We start from the raw sequence: 13,773 nt of genomic DNA, 5'->3' as shown, positions 1-13,773 counted from the left end.
GTTAGAGGTGCGGATGTCAGAGGCAGAGATGTCAGAGGTCAGGGGCATGAACACCAGGAGCACGGGGGTCAAGCTGTGGCCGCCCCCAGCCCCCCACAGCAGAGTGGCCAGGTGGCTCACTTGATGAAGTGGTTGTAGAGGCCAGCAGTGCTATAGATCATGCGGGCTGCCTGGGACTCCTCCTGCTGACAGCGGGTCAGTGACAGTGCATCGTCCATGTGGCCTTCCTGGTGCAGAATGGCCTGACAGTGGTGGGACAGAGAAGTCAGGAGGGGGCCCTGTCACCCAGGGCCATGCTCCCCAGACCTCCGCCAGACCCTAGCCCTAAACTGCCCCCATTCTCCACTGAATCTCTCTGCCAGCCCCCCTCCTCCTAGCCCTCTCCACCTGTCCCTGTGTCTTTCATTCTCAATCTCTCTTTTGTTCCCTCGCTGTCTCTCCTTTCTGTCTCTCTGTTTCCATCTGTCTGTCTTATTTCTGTTTCTCTGTCTTTGTCCGTCTCTCTCATGTCTGTCCCCCCTCTGCCTCTCTCCCTGTCTCTCTGTTACGTTCTCCATCTCTCTCTGCCTTGCTCTCTCAGTCCCTCTTTGAGTCTGTCTGTCCCCAGGCCAGATTCTGTCCACTTTATCTACCACTGCCTACACCTCCCCACCGCAAAGCTCTAGTGGCACCCCAAACTGAGCGCGTCCCAGACAAAGGCCTGAGCACCTTTCTGGGAGGTGGGACCATCATGGCTGCTGGCTCTCCCCTGAGCTGACCTGCCCAGGGCGCTGTAAATACCATCCACCTGCTGCTGACTCCCTCTCTGGCCCAAGCGCATCTCTACATCCTCTACTCAGGTATCACTTCAGGCCTCATTTTTCACAAACAGATGCCGCCCTAGGCTTCCCACTCATTCACCCAGTGAGTCTGTTGAGTGACTCTGTTCTAGGCATTAGAGGTTAAACTTCATTGTTTGGGGGTATTTTTTTGGCCACGCCTCCCTGCTCTGCCCTCCCAGTTGGCTTGTTCCCAGAAGCATAAAAGGAGCCCCGTGAACCCGAATCAGGTCACCTCCCTGGCCCACTCATCTCACACAGGGAAAAGGTTGGGAACCTCACCATGTCCCCCAAGGCCCTAACACGACCTGTCCCCATCCCCTCTCTGTGCTCATCGCCCACGACTCACCCCTCCCTCTCACTCACTCTCCTCCAGCCAAACTAGATCTCCTTTCTGTCATTGCAACAGATCAACCTCATCCGAACTTCAGGACCTTTGCACATGCTGTCCCCGCTGTCAAAAGTAGCTTGCCCACTCTTCAGTTGTAAAACTGTGTACTCCACCAGAGACAGTTTAGTCATGGTGTCTGCGCACCTATTTTTATAGCTCACCTGTTTTTCCACACATACGTCCAGAGCAACTGGGGGACTCAATGACTGGCTGAATGCTATTCTGTCTGTTTGTCACTGTCTGTCTTTGCCTGGCTCTGTCTTTCCTTTCTCTGTCTCTGACTTTTTCTACTTTTCTGTCTCCATGTCGAGTGTACTCTCTCTCTCTCCATACATTTACACATATCTTTTTTCTTCTCTCAATCTTTTTTTTTTTTTCTTTTGTGCTTTGAGGGCCACACCGGTGGCATATGGAGGTCTCCAGGCTAGGGGTCCAGTCGGAGCTGTAGCCGCCGGCCTACACCACAGCCACAGCAATGTGGGATCCGAGCCGTGCCTGCAACCTACACCACGGCTCACAGCAACGCCAGATCTTTAATCCACTGAGCAAGGCCAGGGATCGAACCTACAACCTCATAGTTCCTAGTCAGATTCGTTTCTGCTGTACCACGACAGGAACTCCTCAATCTTTTTTCCTTTTTGCCTTTTTAGGGCCACACCTTCAGCATATGGAAGTTCCCAGGCTAGGGGTTGAAACAGAGGTACAGCTGCCAGCCTACACTACAGTCACGGCAACACCAGATCTAAGCTCCATCTGTGACCTATACCACAGCTTGTGGCAACACTGGATCCTTAACCCACTGAGCAAGGCCAAGGATTGAACTTGCATCCTCATGGATACTAGTCAGGTTCATTACCACTGAGCCTCAACAGGAACTCCATTCTTTCAACCTTAGTTTCTCTCTCAGTCATTGTCTTTTTCTCAATCCCATCCTCAACCTCCTGAAGGCTCAAGCATGACCAGCCCCAGTCCCCTTCCTGGCCCTGCCTACACCCCACACCTCCCCTGGCCAGACACCCACCTTCTTCTTGAGCACGCCGAGCCGCAGGGCCTTGGGGTCTGGGGCAGCATAGGTAAGCCACAGGCCCGAGGCCACATGCTGCACGAAGCACAGTGACTCCCCATACTTGATCTCAGGGGGGCCCATGCCCTCCACGTCCCGCTTGGGGGCCGTATCCAGCTTCTCCTGCAGGGGTAGGGGACAGAGGTCAGCCGGCAGGCAGAGCTGAGAGACGGCAGGGGGCGGCTGGGGTGGGATTTGGGGCTCCAGCTGAGGGAGGATATTTGACCCCCACCGACCTTGGAAATGCGGAAACAGAAGGAGGTGGCCTTGGTGTGGGCCTTGCTGGCATCAACCACCACCAGGCCCTGGTCCTCGATGAGCGCCAGGTACCTCCCGGTGGTGACATGCCGGATGCGAAGCGGCTGGCCCCAGCGCAGGTGGCTCCCACTCCAGCTGCAGAGGGTGATAAGGAGGGGGTCCGAGGCCCCCAGGTCTCCCATGGACACCACAGTCTCGGGTGAAAGCCCTTAGCCCTCTTCCAGGGTGCCCCCCCCCTCGAAGCCCTCAGATCTTTCTTAGGACCCCCCAGTCCTCATTTAGGAACCCAGTCTCCTCTTAGGCCCTCACCACTTCCTCAGGGCGCCCCAGATGTTTCCAGTGTCCCAGTTTTCCCAGAGCTGTCATTTTCTCCCCTCCACTTCCCAGAGTGTCACTCAGGACACTGATCACTCCCTCGGGAACCCTCACCATCCCCAAGACCTTTTTTTTCTCTGGGATTCGAGGACCCTGAGAACCCTCATTTCTCTCTTAGGCATCCCAGATTTTCCCCAAAACCCTCCAATCACTTCCTCAGTTCTTCCTTCAAGACACTCGTCTCGGAGTTCCCATTGTGGCTCAGCAGGTTAAGAACCCAGCTCGTGTCCATGAGGATGCAGGTTCAATCCCTGGCCTCACTCAGGGGTGAAGGATCCAGCGTTGCTGTGGCTGGGGTGTAGGCCGGCCGCTGCAGCTCCGAGTGGACCCCTAGCCTGGGAACCTCCATAGGCCACAGGAGTGGCCCTTAAAAAAAAAAGATCCTCTTCTCCTCCCAGGCCCCCCAGGAACTTCTAGCCCCTTCCCCAGCCTGCCTCCTGCCCCCCTACCTGATTCTCAGCGGTTCCAGTCTCCAGAGGGAGCGGGCGTGGGTGCACACAGATCCCCCTCGTAGTAGACAAGTCTGTGCACGTGGAAGAGAGCGAGGGCAGGGGTTCAGGCTCCAGGCACCCAGAGTCTGCTCCCTAATCCCCCCACAGGGTGCCAGGCTGCCCCCCGCCAGCCTTTGCCACACCGCCCCCAAACACAAGACCCCAGGCCCTCTTGCCCCCAGCCCAGACCTGCGCTGGTCATCACTGTCAGCGGGGGAGATGGTCAGGCACTCATCCATGTGTCCGTGAAAGAGGCGGAGGACGTGACCCCCAGTCACATAGCCTGGACAGAGCAAGGGACGGTGGTCACAGGGGAGCTGGGGTTGCAGAAGGGCCCGGAGCCAATGTGGAGCCTGGGAGCCCTGCTTCTCCCCTGCAGGAGGCTGGGGGCTGGTGGCGGGGGTCCGCAGCTGGATATGTGAGTTTCAGGGTACGAAGTGGTAGCCTCAGATTTGGGCTCAGGGTGAGGCTGGAAGTGGGGGCATGAGACTTGGGATCTAAGTTTGAGGGTCTAAGGATCCAGGGATGAGGCTGGGAGGTTTGTGGGTCTGGGGCTTAAGAGGCTGAGTTTGGATTTTTGAGGTTGAGGTCACAGAACATCATCAGAGACTTGGGTCTAACATTCCCCGACAGTGGAATCTGGGTTCTAGGGCTGGCTTTGGGGTCTGGGATTAGACGTATAGGGGTTAGGTCTGAAGTCAGGGTCTGAATTTTGAGGGCCATTTTGGAGATCTGAGGCCAGTATCTGAGGTTTGAGGTCGGAGGTTTGGAAGCCTTAGATTTGGTCTCTGAGTGTGGGGAGATATGAGCTTTATAGTTGGAAGCTGGGGGTCTGAGTTTTGGGGTCTGAATCAGGGGTCTTAGTTTGGGGATGAGTTTGAATGGCGGGGGGCTGGTTTGGGGGGAGCTAAGTCATCTGAGGCTTGGAGTCTGAGGGATAAGCTTCAAATTTGATGTTTCAAGCTTTGGATCTGAGTTTAGGGGTCTGACCTCCGGGACCTGAGTCTGGCATGTGAGCTTTGGGGGTCTGAATTTGGCATCTGATGCTGAGCTCGGGGTTTGGAGGTCTGAGCCCCAGGGCTCTGGAGTTGAGGTCAGTTGGAGATCTAAGCATGAGGGTCATAATTTGGGATCTGAGGGGCGATACTGGAGGTCTGTTTTTGGGGGGGGGTCTCACTTTAGGGGCCAAAAGTCTGGGGTCCTCACCTTCTTCACAGCCAGAGCAGATGGGGTTCATGTTCCACAGTGTCTGCATGAAGGAGGCGTCAACCTGGAGCTCCCCACTGGCTGTCGACAGGTGCTGAAGGCAACCAGGATGCAATGGTCAGAGATGATGGGGGTGGGGGCGACAAGAGTTCCAGAGCCAGTCAGAAACCAAGGGTGGAAACCAGGAAACCGGCAGATGGGGGACAGAAAATTAGATCAGGAAATGGAGATCAAGTCGGGAAACGGGGCATCAGAAACCAGAAATTGGGAGTTCCTGTCGTGGCTCAGAGGAAACGAATCTGACTAGCATCCATGAAGATTCAGGTTCAATCCCTGGCCTTGCTCAGTGGGTTAAGGATCTGGCATTGCCTTGAGCTGTGGTGTAGGTTGCAGATGTGGCTCAGATCTGGCATTGCTGTGGCTGTGGCTGTGGCCAGCGGCTATAGCTCCGATTTGAACCCTAGCCTGGGAACTCCCATATGATGAGGGTTGGGCCCTAAAAAGATGAAAAAAAAAAGAAAGAAAGAAAGAAAAAAAGAAAAGAAAAAGAAAGAAACCAGAAATTGGATGGAAACTGGAAATTGGGTGCCAGGACCCTGGGGCCAGTGACCACCAACAATGAGGAGGTGGGTCAATTCCAGCCACGGGGTGGGGAGAGGGGTGGGGGGGTGTAGGACCTGCGGGGGCGGGGGGGGGCGCTCACCAGGTAACGCTCAGAGGAGACACTGACGAGGATGAGGTCATCCCCTACTCGAACCTTCTCTCCTTCCGACCTCTGCTTGGAGGCCGGGTGTGTAGTCCACCAACAGGCCTCTCCTATGGGTGAGGGCAGGAGGGGGCTGTCTGGATGGTGGTGGTCCAGGATGCTCTTCCCTAAGGCATTCCCAGCCACCAAGCCTCCCAGGCCCTCTGCCTCCAATTCTCTTATCACTGCCACCACCTCTCTGCCTCCCAGTCCCTGGCTCCCACCCTCGGATTCTCTCTCCAGAATGTGTCCAGCCACACCCCCGACTCTCAGCCCTGAGCCCCCGTCTCTGCCCCCAGAACATTGCCATGCCCATGCCCAGGGTTCTGCAGACCTTCTGCAGCCCCCTGCCTGCAGTGTCCCCATCGTGCCCTCTCCCTCCAGCCCCTGACCTGTCGCATCCTCCTGCAGTCCCACGTCGAAGGCCAGCTTGTCAGTCATGGAACGGGAGGTGGTGAGGCAGCTCAGATACTAGGGTTGTAGGGGGAAGTCAGCCTCCGGGCCCGGCACCACACTCCCGGCCCCTGCCCGTGCCGCCTCCCGCATGCACTCACCATGCCACTGTGCGCGTGCCGGAGCAGGATGGCGTGGCCGTACAAGAGCGTCCTATGGCCCCCGCCCTGGGAGGACTGCGGGGGGAGAGAGGGCACAGAGTGAGAACAGAGCCCCCCTGCCACCTCTGCCCTGGCCCAGGTGGGACTATGCCCCCCCAGCAAAATACCATGCTCCGGCCTGGACGCAAAGAAGGCTCAGCTCAGACCCACAGCAGAGTCTCTGCCTCAGTTTCCCTGCCCATGGAAGCAGGGGCTCTGTCTCCGACAAGCCTGTGCAGGGGGTGTTTTATGTTCCCCAAAGCCCTGCCTCCTTCAACTTGTTAACGAGGCCCCAAAGTCACTCAGAGGGCTGAACCCCTCTTCCAGAGGTTCAGATACCTGGGGACACTCAGGGAAGCCCCCGTGTCTTGTGTTCCATGGACCTTGGCGCCCTCTGCTCCCTCCTGTCATGACCATGGCTGTGCACCGGTACAGTCCTACCAGTTGTGAAACGCTGCAGCATCACCCATAGGGACCTGCCCTGTGCTACCGCACACCCCCCGGGCTCAAGGAGACATGGCCCTCCTCTGGGAGAGGGTACACCCGGGCGCTCTCTGACAGCATGCCCCTCATCCCGGCTCTCACACGCCCATGCTCTGAGGGGGCCATGTGATGGGGCCATATGGTCACATGGCAAACCCACTCCTGGACCGGAGGAGACTCACACTCGGGATGGAGGGAGGTGATGGCAGGTGAGGTCCCATGCAGAGAAGAGCCGGGATGGGGGTTGGGGAACAAGGGAAAAAAGAGGAGAAAGGCGGAGTGGGGGGAACGGGGGCGGGGCTCAGAAGCCCCCACCCCCTTCCTGCCTTCCTGCCCGGCCAGTTCTGGGCATCACAGACCCTGACAGCTGAGACGGAGGAGACCCCCCAGCCTCTGTGTGCAGGATGTGGGCTCCAGAGGCCGGCCTGGGGTCAGGAGAGGTGGGAAAGACAGATGACACCCGAGGCCAGACCTACCCACTTATCCAAATTGAGGGCCTGTGGGGGGCAGGGCAGAGAGAGGAAGAAGAGCAGCTGGTAAACGACTCCCAGGTCTGCCCACCCGTCCCTGCCACCCATCCCACTCGGGAGGGAGCCTCACCTCCACGCCGGCCTCCACGGTGTTGGCCAGCATCTCCTGCAGGGCTCGGACGGACAGGGACTGCTCCAGGACGAAGCAGCAGATGGCCAGATCGGGGGGCACATTCTGGGGGCGGAGAGGTGGAAGGGGGTGCTGAAGGCCCCTGAGTGCTGGTGCACCCTCTGCCCCATACTAAGCACTCACGCCCCTGAGAGACCCAGACCCAGCCCCAACCCTCCACGAAGCCCTGCCCTCTGCCACCCACTTCAGACACCCTGAATCCCCACCACCGGCGCAGGAAACACCTCGGCTCTGTCTCCTCTTTCACATCCCCACGCCCTACCTGGACCTCCCAGAAGTTTCCACACCCTGGCTAATCTCATAGGAAGCCTCAGCCCGCAGCCTCCCCCACCTCAGACACACTGCAATGGAGTCTCCCCTGCAAATAACCCCAATCTCTCCCAATCCCAAAGGAAGCCCCACCCCCTTCCATCACTAGCAGACGTCCCGGCTCCTGCCTCCTCCCTCAGACCCTGTGAACACTGCTTCAAAGTCACACCTGCCACCTCAGTCCACCCCCTATCACCTGAGGCACTTAGACACCCTGCCCCTTGGACCCAAGACTCTGTCCCCTCAGACCCTTGGCCTCACCCGCCATCAAGTCCCACGTCTCTCTCTCTCTCCCCCAGGAAGCACTCCATCCCCCCAGGCCACCTCCTCCCTCAGACCCTGTGGTGTCCTCAGACTCAGACCCCAGCCTCCCTCCACCTCTCAGCCTCCAACCACCTCCCCGGTCAGGCCGCTGTGGCACCCCTGTGACCTTCCAGGCCCTTTTACCCTGATCTAAGACCCTCTGCCCTCTCAGACCCCCTGCCCCTCGCTCCTCAGACCCCTCTTTTTTTCTTTTTTCTTTTTAGGGCCACATCCTCAGCATATGGAAGTTCCCAGACTAGGGGTCAAATCGGAGATGCACCAGCCGGCCTACACCACAGCCACAGCCACGTGGGATTCTTAACCCACTGAGGGAGGCCAGGGATTGAACCTGTATCCTCATGGGTACTAGTCGGGTTGTTACCACTGAGCCACAGGGAACTCCTTTTTTTGCTCTTTCATTCTTTCCTTCCTCTCTCTCTCTTTTCCTTGTTTTGTGGCTGCACCCGCAGAAGTTAGTTCCAGGTCAGGGACTGACCCCCATGCCGCAGCGCCCCTGCCATCTTCCCGGCCGGCAGCGCAGCCTTCAGATGCCCTCTTGAGCTCCAGACCCCCTGTCACCTTAGACCCCCTGCCTCTTCCCCCAGACCCTGGCTCTCCATCCTCAGACCTCCAGCCCCTCTCCCTCTTCGCAGCCTCTCCGGGTCCCCGCTCCAGGCTCCCAGACCCCTCTTCTTGGGCGCTGGCCTCCCCGCTCCCGAGACCCCCCGAGACCCCCTGTCCCTCCCTCCCGACAGACCTGGGCGTTGCTGGTGGGTTCCAGGAAGCAGAGGCGGTTGCCGAAGCCCTCGGCGGCCAGGCAGAGCTTGAGCTGCTCCTTGAGCACCGTGGCGTTGCACTGCAGGACCACCTCGTCGTCCTGGGGAGCGGCGGAGGGTCAGGGCGGCCCGGCGGCCGGCGCCGCGCCCCGCAGCCGCGGCCACCACACCCCGCCCTTCTCGTGATGACACAGATGCCGCCACCCTCGCCGTTTACCGAGGAGGGGCCCCTGCCGGGCACTCTACTCACTTCTCACAGCCCCACGAGTTGGGAGCCAGTGTCACGCCCATATTAAAATGGGGAACCCGCCGCTCAAAGAGGAGACAGGGCTGGTCCAAGGCCACAGCTGGTAAGAGGAGGAGCTGGGACTTGAACCCCCGCCCAGCTGGCTCCCAAGGCCTCCCAGGTGGGGGTCTGCAAGGGGAGTCACTAGAGGATGGGAAATAGGAGCACCTGGAGTTGAGCGGCTTTTAAACTCAGCCTCCTCTAATTGTCGTTTAAGGGGTAATGATAAGTAAGGGGTCAATGCTTTCTAATGACTCCTGTAGGCAATGCCAGAGGCTGGCCTGGCTCCAGGATGGGGGCGGGTGGGGGGGGGGGACCCAGTGGAGAAAGGTAAACACGGACTGTGAATTAGATGAGGGTGTCCTTGCCATGAGCCATCTCCTGATTTTGATAACTACTCTGTGGTTTTGTGAGAGACAGCCTTTGTTTTTTAGGAGAATAAGCACTGAAGTATTTAGGGGTTCCGGGTATCGTGTCCACCAATTACTCCCAAAGAGTTTAGGGGGAAAAACGGAGAGAGAGGGAGGAAGGAACCATAAAGCAGATGTGCCACTTCTTAACATTCGGGGAAAAAGACTGAAGGCCAGATGGAGTTCTCTAAAGCTAACCCTGTGACTTTTCTCTCAATGTGAAATCATCTCAAGACTACACTTTAAAGTTTTAAGAAAAGTTTCTATGTGCTGGGCCCCCATTCCAGGAACTTAGCTTGTATTAACTCATGTAATCGTCACAACAGCCTTCTGCGGTAAGTCCCATTATGTGAACCTGTGGAAACTGAGGCCCAGAGAGGTGAAGGAACTTGCCTTAGGTCACACAGCCCACATCCAACATAGCTGCGATTTAACCCCAAGGCTCTATATGCCACACTCTTAGAACACTAGGCCACGTCTTGATATGTTAGCAGAGTAACCCGCATACCTTTATAACCAGCATAAATCTAGGAAGGGGCATCCTCAACACTTTCACTGACAAGGGTTTAAATCGAAACTGATGGAGACTCTGGCTCGTAACTGCTGAGTAACACAGTGATTATCCCACTTTACAGCCAAGGAAACAGGTTCAAGGAGCTTAGGCGCCCTGCCTGAAGTCACATAGCCTCCAGCCCTTCCAGAAAAATCACAGAAACATGTCCCAGTCCTGGACTTCATCCCACACAGGCTGCCCACAGTCTTTCGGGAGGACGGAGAGAGATCTGACCTGTTGGCAGGACTGCTCTGTCCTATAAGCCCCACTCTGACATCCTGGCATGTGTCATGTATGCATAAGGATCATAGAGCTTGCATTTATTAAGCACTTGCTGTCTATTAGACCTTCTGCACAGGGCTTTACATTCATCTGCTAGATACTGACTGAGCACCTGCTGTGTACCAAGCACTGATCTAGGTACTGGATACAGAGCAGTAAATAAAGCAGACAGAATCCCTGTCCTTGTGGGGCTGACATCCTTGTGGGGGGAGATGCAAAGAACAGGTGAATAGATTTATAAGTTTAATGTCAGTGATAAGTGTTATGGAAAAAAATAACCCAGGGTGATGTAAGGGAGTGGCTTTTGGGGTAAAGATGACATCAGTGAGGGGGGTAAAGTGACAGCCTCTCCAAGGAGGTGACATTTGAGCTAAGCCTTGTCCAAATAACGAGAAGGAATCGAGCTTGATCATCTCTAGAGGAAGAACGTTCCAGGAAGAGGGGGGCAGCCTGGAGCAGGGTATTCAGGAAAAGCAAGGGAGACAGAACAGTGGTGCTGCCATCAGAAGTAAGGGAGAAAATGAGAGGAGATGAGCTCAGAGAGCTATTTGCATGGACCCCTTGAATCCTTATGATATATATTTTTGTCCCCATTTTCCAGATGGGGAAATTGAGGCTCGGAGAGAAAAATAAAAATCACTGGCCCAAAGTTAGGAAGCGGGCAAATGGCAAAACCAAGTTATAAACCAGAGACAAGGATCCTACTCTCTACGCCAATGATTCTCTAACTTTCTCCTGCATCAGAATGAAGTCGGGGGCAGCCTGGTTAAAAATTGAAAGGTTGTGGCTGTGTCTGTGGCGTAGGCTGGCAGCAACAGCTCCTATTCGACCCCCTGGCCTGGGAACCTCCATGTGCCGCAGGTGCGGCCCTTAAAAAAAAAAAGTCCTCGCTGCCCAGGTCTCACTCTCAACACCAAGAGCCTGACTCAGTAGATCTAAGGTCAGCAGCAAATCTGGACCATTAACTAGCTCCCAGGAAGTTCTGAGGTGGGCTGTGCTTTTGAGGAACTCCAGCCTGAGCAGAGCTGGACGTTGACACCCATCAAAAGGAAATAAAATGAATTTGGGGGCCCGTGACCAACATACTTAAAAAGTGAAATAAAAGTAGAGCAACAACAGAAAACAGCAGCATATCCTTCCTGCTCTAAGGGCTACCTACGTTTTATGAAACATGCTTCAGCTAAAAATAGGTGTATAAACGCACCCGATTCAACCATAGCAGCACAAATCGGAGGCAACCCACATGTCCATCAGTACGTGAACTGATAAACAAATGCACTCAATGGAAGACTACTGAGCAACAAAGAGAAATGAGCTCTTGGTACACGCTACGTGGTTGAAAGTCCAAAATGTTACCCTGAGCAAAAGCAGCAAGACGGACGAGCATGTATTTCATATGAAACATGAGAAATGACGCATGGGCCAGGTGATGACTGCAAAGAGCCACAGGGGACTTTCTGGGGTAAAGGAAGCCTTTCTATGTCTCGATTATGATGTGGTTACATGCGTGTGTGTGGTTTCCCAACTCTAACACCTAAAATCAGGACAGTTTCTTGCATGTCCATTATAGCTCAATAAAGTTGACTTTTTATCATATATGTGCATATATGCATGTACTTGGCTGCAAGATAAGCTCTACTTCTTACTGGCGGGATGAGATCCCAAATGTATGAAAAAACCAGCACAAAACCTCAATAAAGTTCCAGGACATGGACCCAGTATGAGGCCAAGAGATGCCAAGGCCAGGCCTCTAGAGCCCAACCCTGGCTACTCTGGCAAGACTGAGCCCAGGGTTCCTCTTATGAAAGCAGGAGGTCTGGGCCCCAGGGAGATCCAGAGATGACACTTCCTGGCCTTGACCTTGGTCATAACCCTACCACTCAGGCCTCAGTTTCCCTCAAATCTCCCATGGAGATAAAGATAGGGCCCTACCTCAGAAGATAGGACAGCGAGGATATAATTAGATGTCTCAGGAGGCTGAGGGCCTGGGCATGGGGCCTGAGGTAGAGTGGCTGTTCAGGGGCTGACGGCCATGGCCATGGTCTTATTAGGTCTGGGGAGGAGGAGAGAGAGCCCAACCCATGGTGTCTGCTAAGGGGCTGGAGCTGGGGCAAGAGCCTAGGGTGAAGCTAGGCCTTCTCCCGTGGCTGAATGTCCAGCTGTCCCCATCCTTCACTACGGGCCTCAGCTGTTCATCCCTCCCTCCCGGGAAACCAGACCCGGCTCACCAGGGTCCTATTCTGGGGCCAGAATGCTGTGTCAGCATTTCCCAGGGCCCAGAGGGCGTGGGGAGGGGCTAATGCAGGGTCAGCAGACCTAGCCCAGAAGAGAGAACATACCCCCACACTCACAACCCCCCCACCCCCACGGGGCTGAACCACTGGGAAGGAAAAGTGGGAAGGACTCCCCAGGGGCAGCCCCTCCCCCATCATCTCCACGGCCCCTGCCCAGGCCCCAGAAAAGCGGGCTATTCTGGGAGGGACACCTGTTGTTCCCGTTCCCATCCCTGCCCCCCAGCCGGGGATCAGAGAAGTGGGGAGAGACAGAGCTGGAGACACAGCAAGAAAAAACACAGAGGGCCTGAAACCGGCAAAACAAAGCCAGAGACAGAGACCAGCAGACAGAGATGGAGAGAGATACAGACACAAACAATCCAAAGAGACAGATAGAAAAAGGCACCCCCCCAGAGACCACTGGCAGCCATATTTGACCCTCCTCCCTAAAACCAAGTGGGGGAAAAAAGAAGACCTAGAACTAGAGAGACCCCACCCGCCCACCCCAGGAGACCCTCAAGAGCTGGGAGTTCAAAGGAGCTGGGTCCTCCAGTCCACCCCAGCCCCCTTCCCAAGAATTTAAATAGGTCAGAGTCTGGAGCAAGAAGAGAATTAGAGCTAGGTGGTGGTGGGGGAGGGGGGCAGCTAAATTAAGCTCAGGAATTAGAATCACCTTCCCCAAGTGCCGGCTTCCAGAGTGATGGGAGGGGGTGCTCCCTCAGCGGCCCCCTTCTCTGGGACAACCCGCTAGTATCAGAGGGAAGGGTGGCAGAAGGTTCCCCTCCCCATCCTGCAGTCCCAAATTCTACTAATTCTAAGGCGAGAAAGGTGGGGGAGACTGAGAGAGACAGAAACGGAGAAAGACAGTGACAGTCACCCAAAGGACAGTAGAAGAGACCTCGAATCTTAGAGACCACCAGCAAACACGACGGAGACATCCAGAGACAGAGAAACATTCACAGGAACCCGAGAGATGACCCCAGAGACCCCTAACAGAGATACGTACTGTCCGCAGAAACTGGACCTCATCTTCGCCCTCTCCTCCGTCACCCATGATGTCGAGGCCCGAGGAGCCGGGGCTGAGGTCAGGGAATAGGAGGAGGGGGCCGCAGGCTGGGCGGGCGGGCGGGCCGGGGGCGGCTGGGGTCGGAGACCTCTGGGAACCCCAGAGGCACCCGCGGGGTAGATGGAACTGCGAGGAAGACTCGCGTGCAGCTCAGAGCTGGTAGGAGGTCTCCGCCCTCCGGTCTCCATTGGGCCCCGACGACAAGACCACGCCCCTTTGACGGAGCCCCGCCTACAGATCCCAGACTTTAGCCAAAGGTGCACGTTCGGGTGGGAGGTGTTAAGGGAGAGTGTCTAGGAGGTAGCTACCCTCTCTCCTCTCTCCTCCCATTTCACAAAGTCCAAACTGAGGCTCTGAGCCGGGAAGGCCCTGCTTGATGTCGGGGTTATGCACCAGGTCTCCCGGCTTTAAAAACCATCAGACATAGTGATT

The 13,773-nt window shown here is 56.1% G+C and overlaps 1 protein-coding gene across 1 annotated transcript in view; it reads right to left on the bottom strand.

The window, feature by feature from the left end:
- The window catches only part of RYR1 (ryanodine receptor 1), a 118,699-nt gene extending 105,241 nt beyond the window's left edge, over nucleotides 1-13,458 (bottom strand). The window contains 13 exon segments of the mRNA NM_001001534.1: nucleotides 121-242; nucleotides 2,231-2,395; nucleotides 2,509-2,665; nucleotides 3,355-3,410; nucleotides 3,413-3,428; nucleotides 3,586-3,679; nucleotides 4,603-4,696; nucleotides 5,306-5,418; nucleotides 5,740-5,818; nucleotides 5,902-5,976; nucleotides 7,024-7,128; nucleotides 8,453-8,572; nucleotides 13,282-13,458. Coding sequence (NP_001001534.1) covers nucleotides 121-242; nucleotides 2,231-2,395; nucleotides 2,509-2,665; nucleotides 3,355-3,410; nucleotides 3,413-3,428; nucleotides 3,586-3,679; nucleotides 4,603-4,696; nucleotides 5,306-5,418; nucleotides 5,740-5,818; nucleotides 5,902-5,976; nucleotides 7,024-7,128; nucleotides 8,453-8,572; nucleotides 13,282-13,329 — 1,244 coding nt within the window. The 5' untranslated portion in view covers nucleotides 13,330-13,458.

The sequence above is a fragment of the Sus scrofa genome, chromosome 6 (assembly GCF_000003025.6).
Source record: "Sus scrofa isolate TJ Tabasco breed Duroc chromosome 6, Sscrofa11.1, whole genome shotgun sequence".
In the NCBI taxonomy this organism is placed as follows: domain Eukaryota; kingdom Metazoa; phylum Chordata; class Mammalia; order Artiodactyla; family Suidae; genus Sus; species Sus scrofa.
Note: the sequence above shows the minus strand (reverse complement) of the source record. Positions and strands in the feature narration are given on the sequence as shown.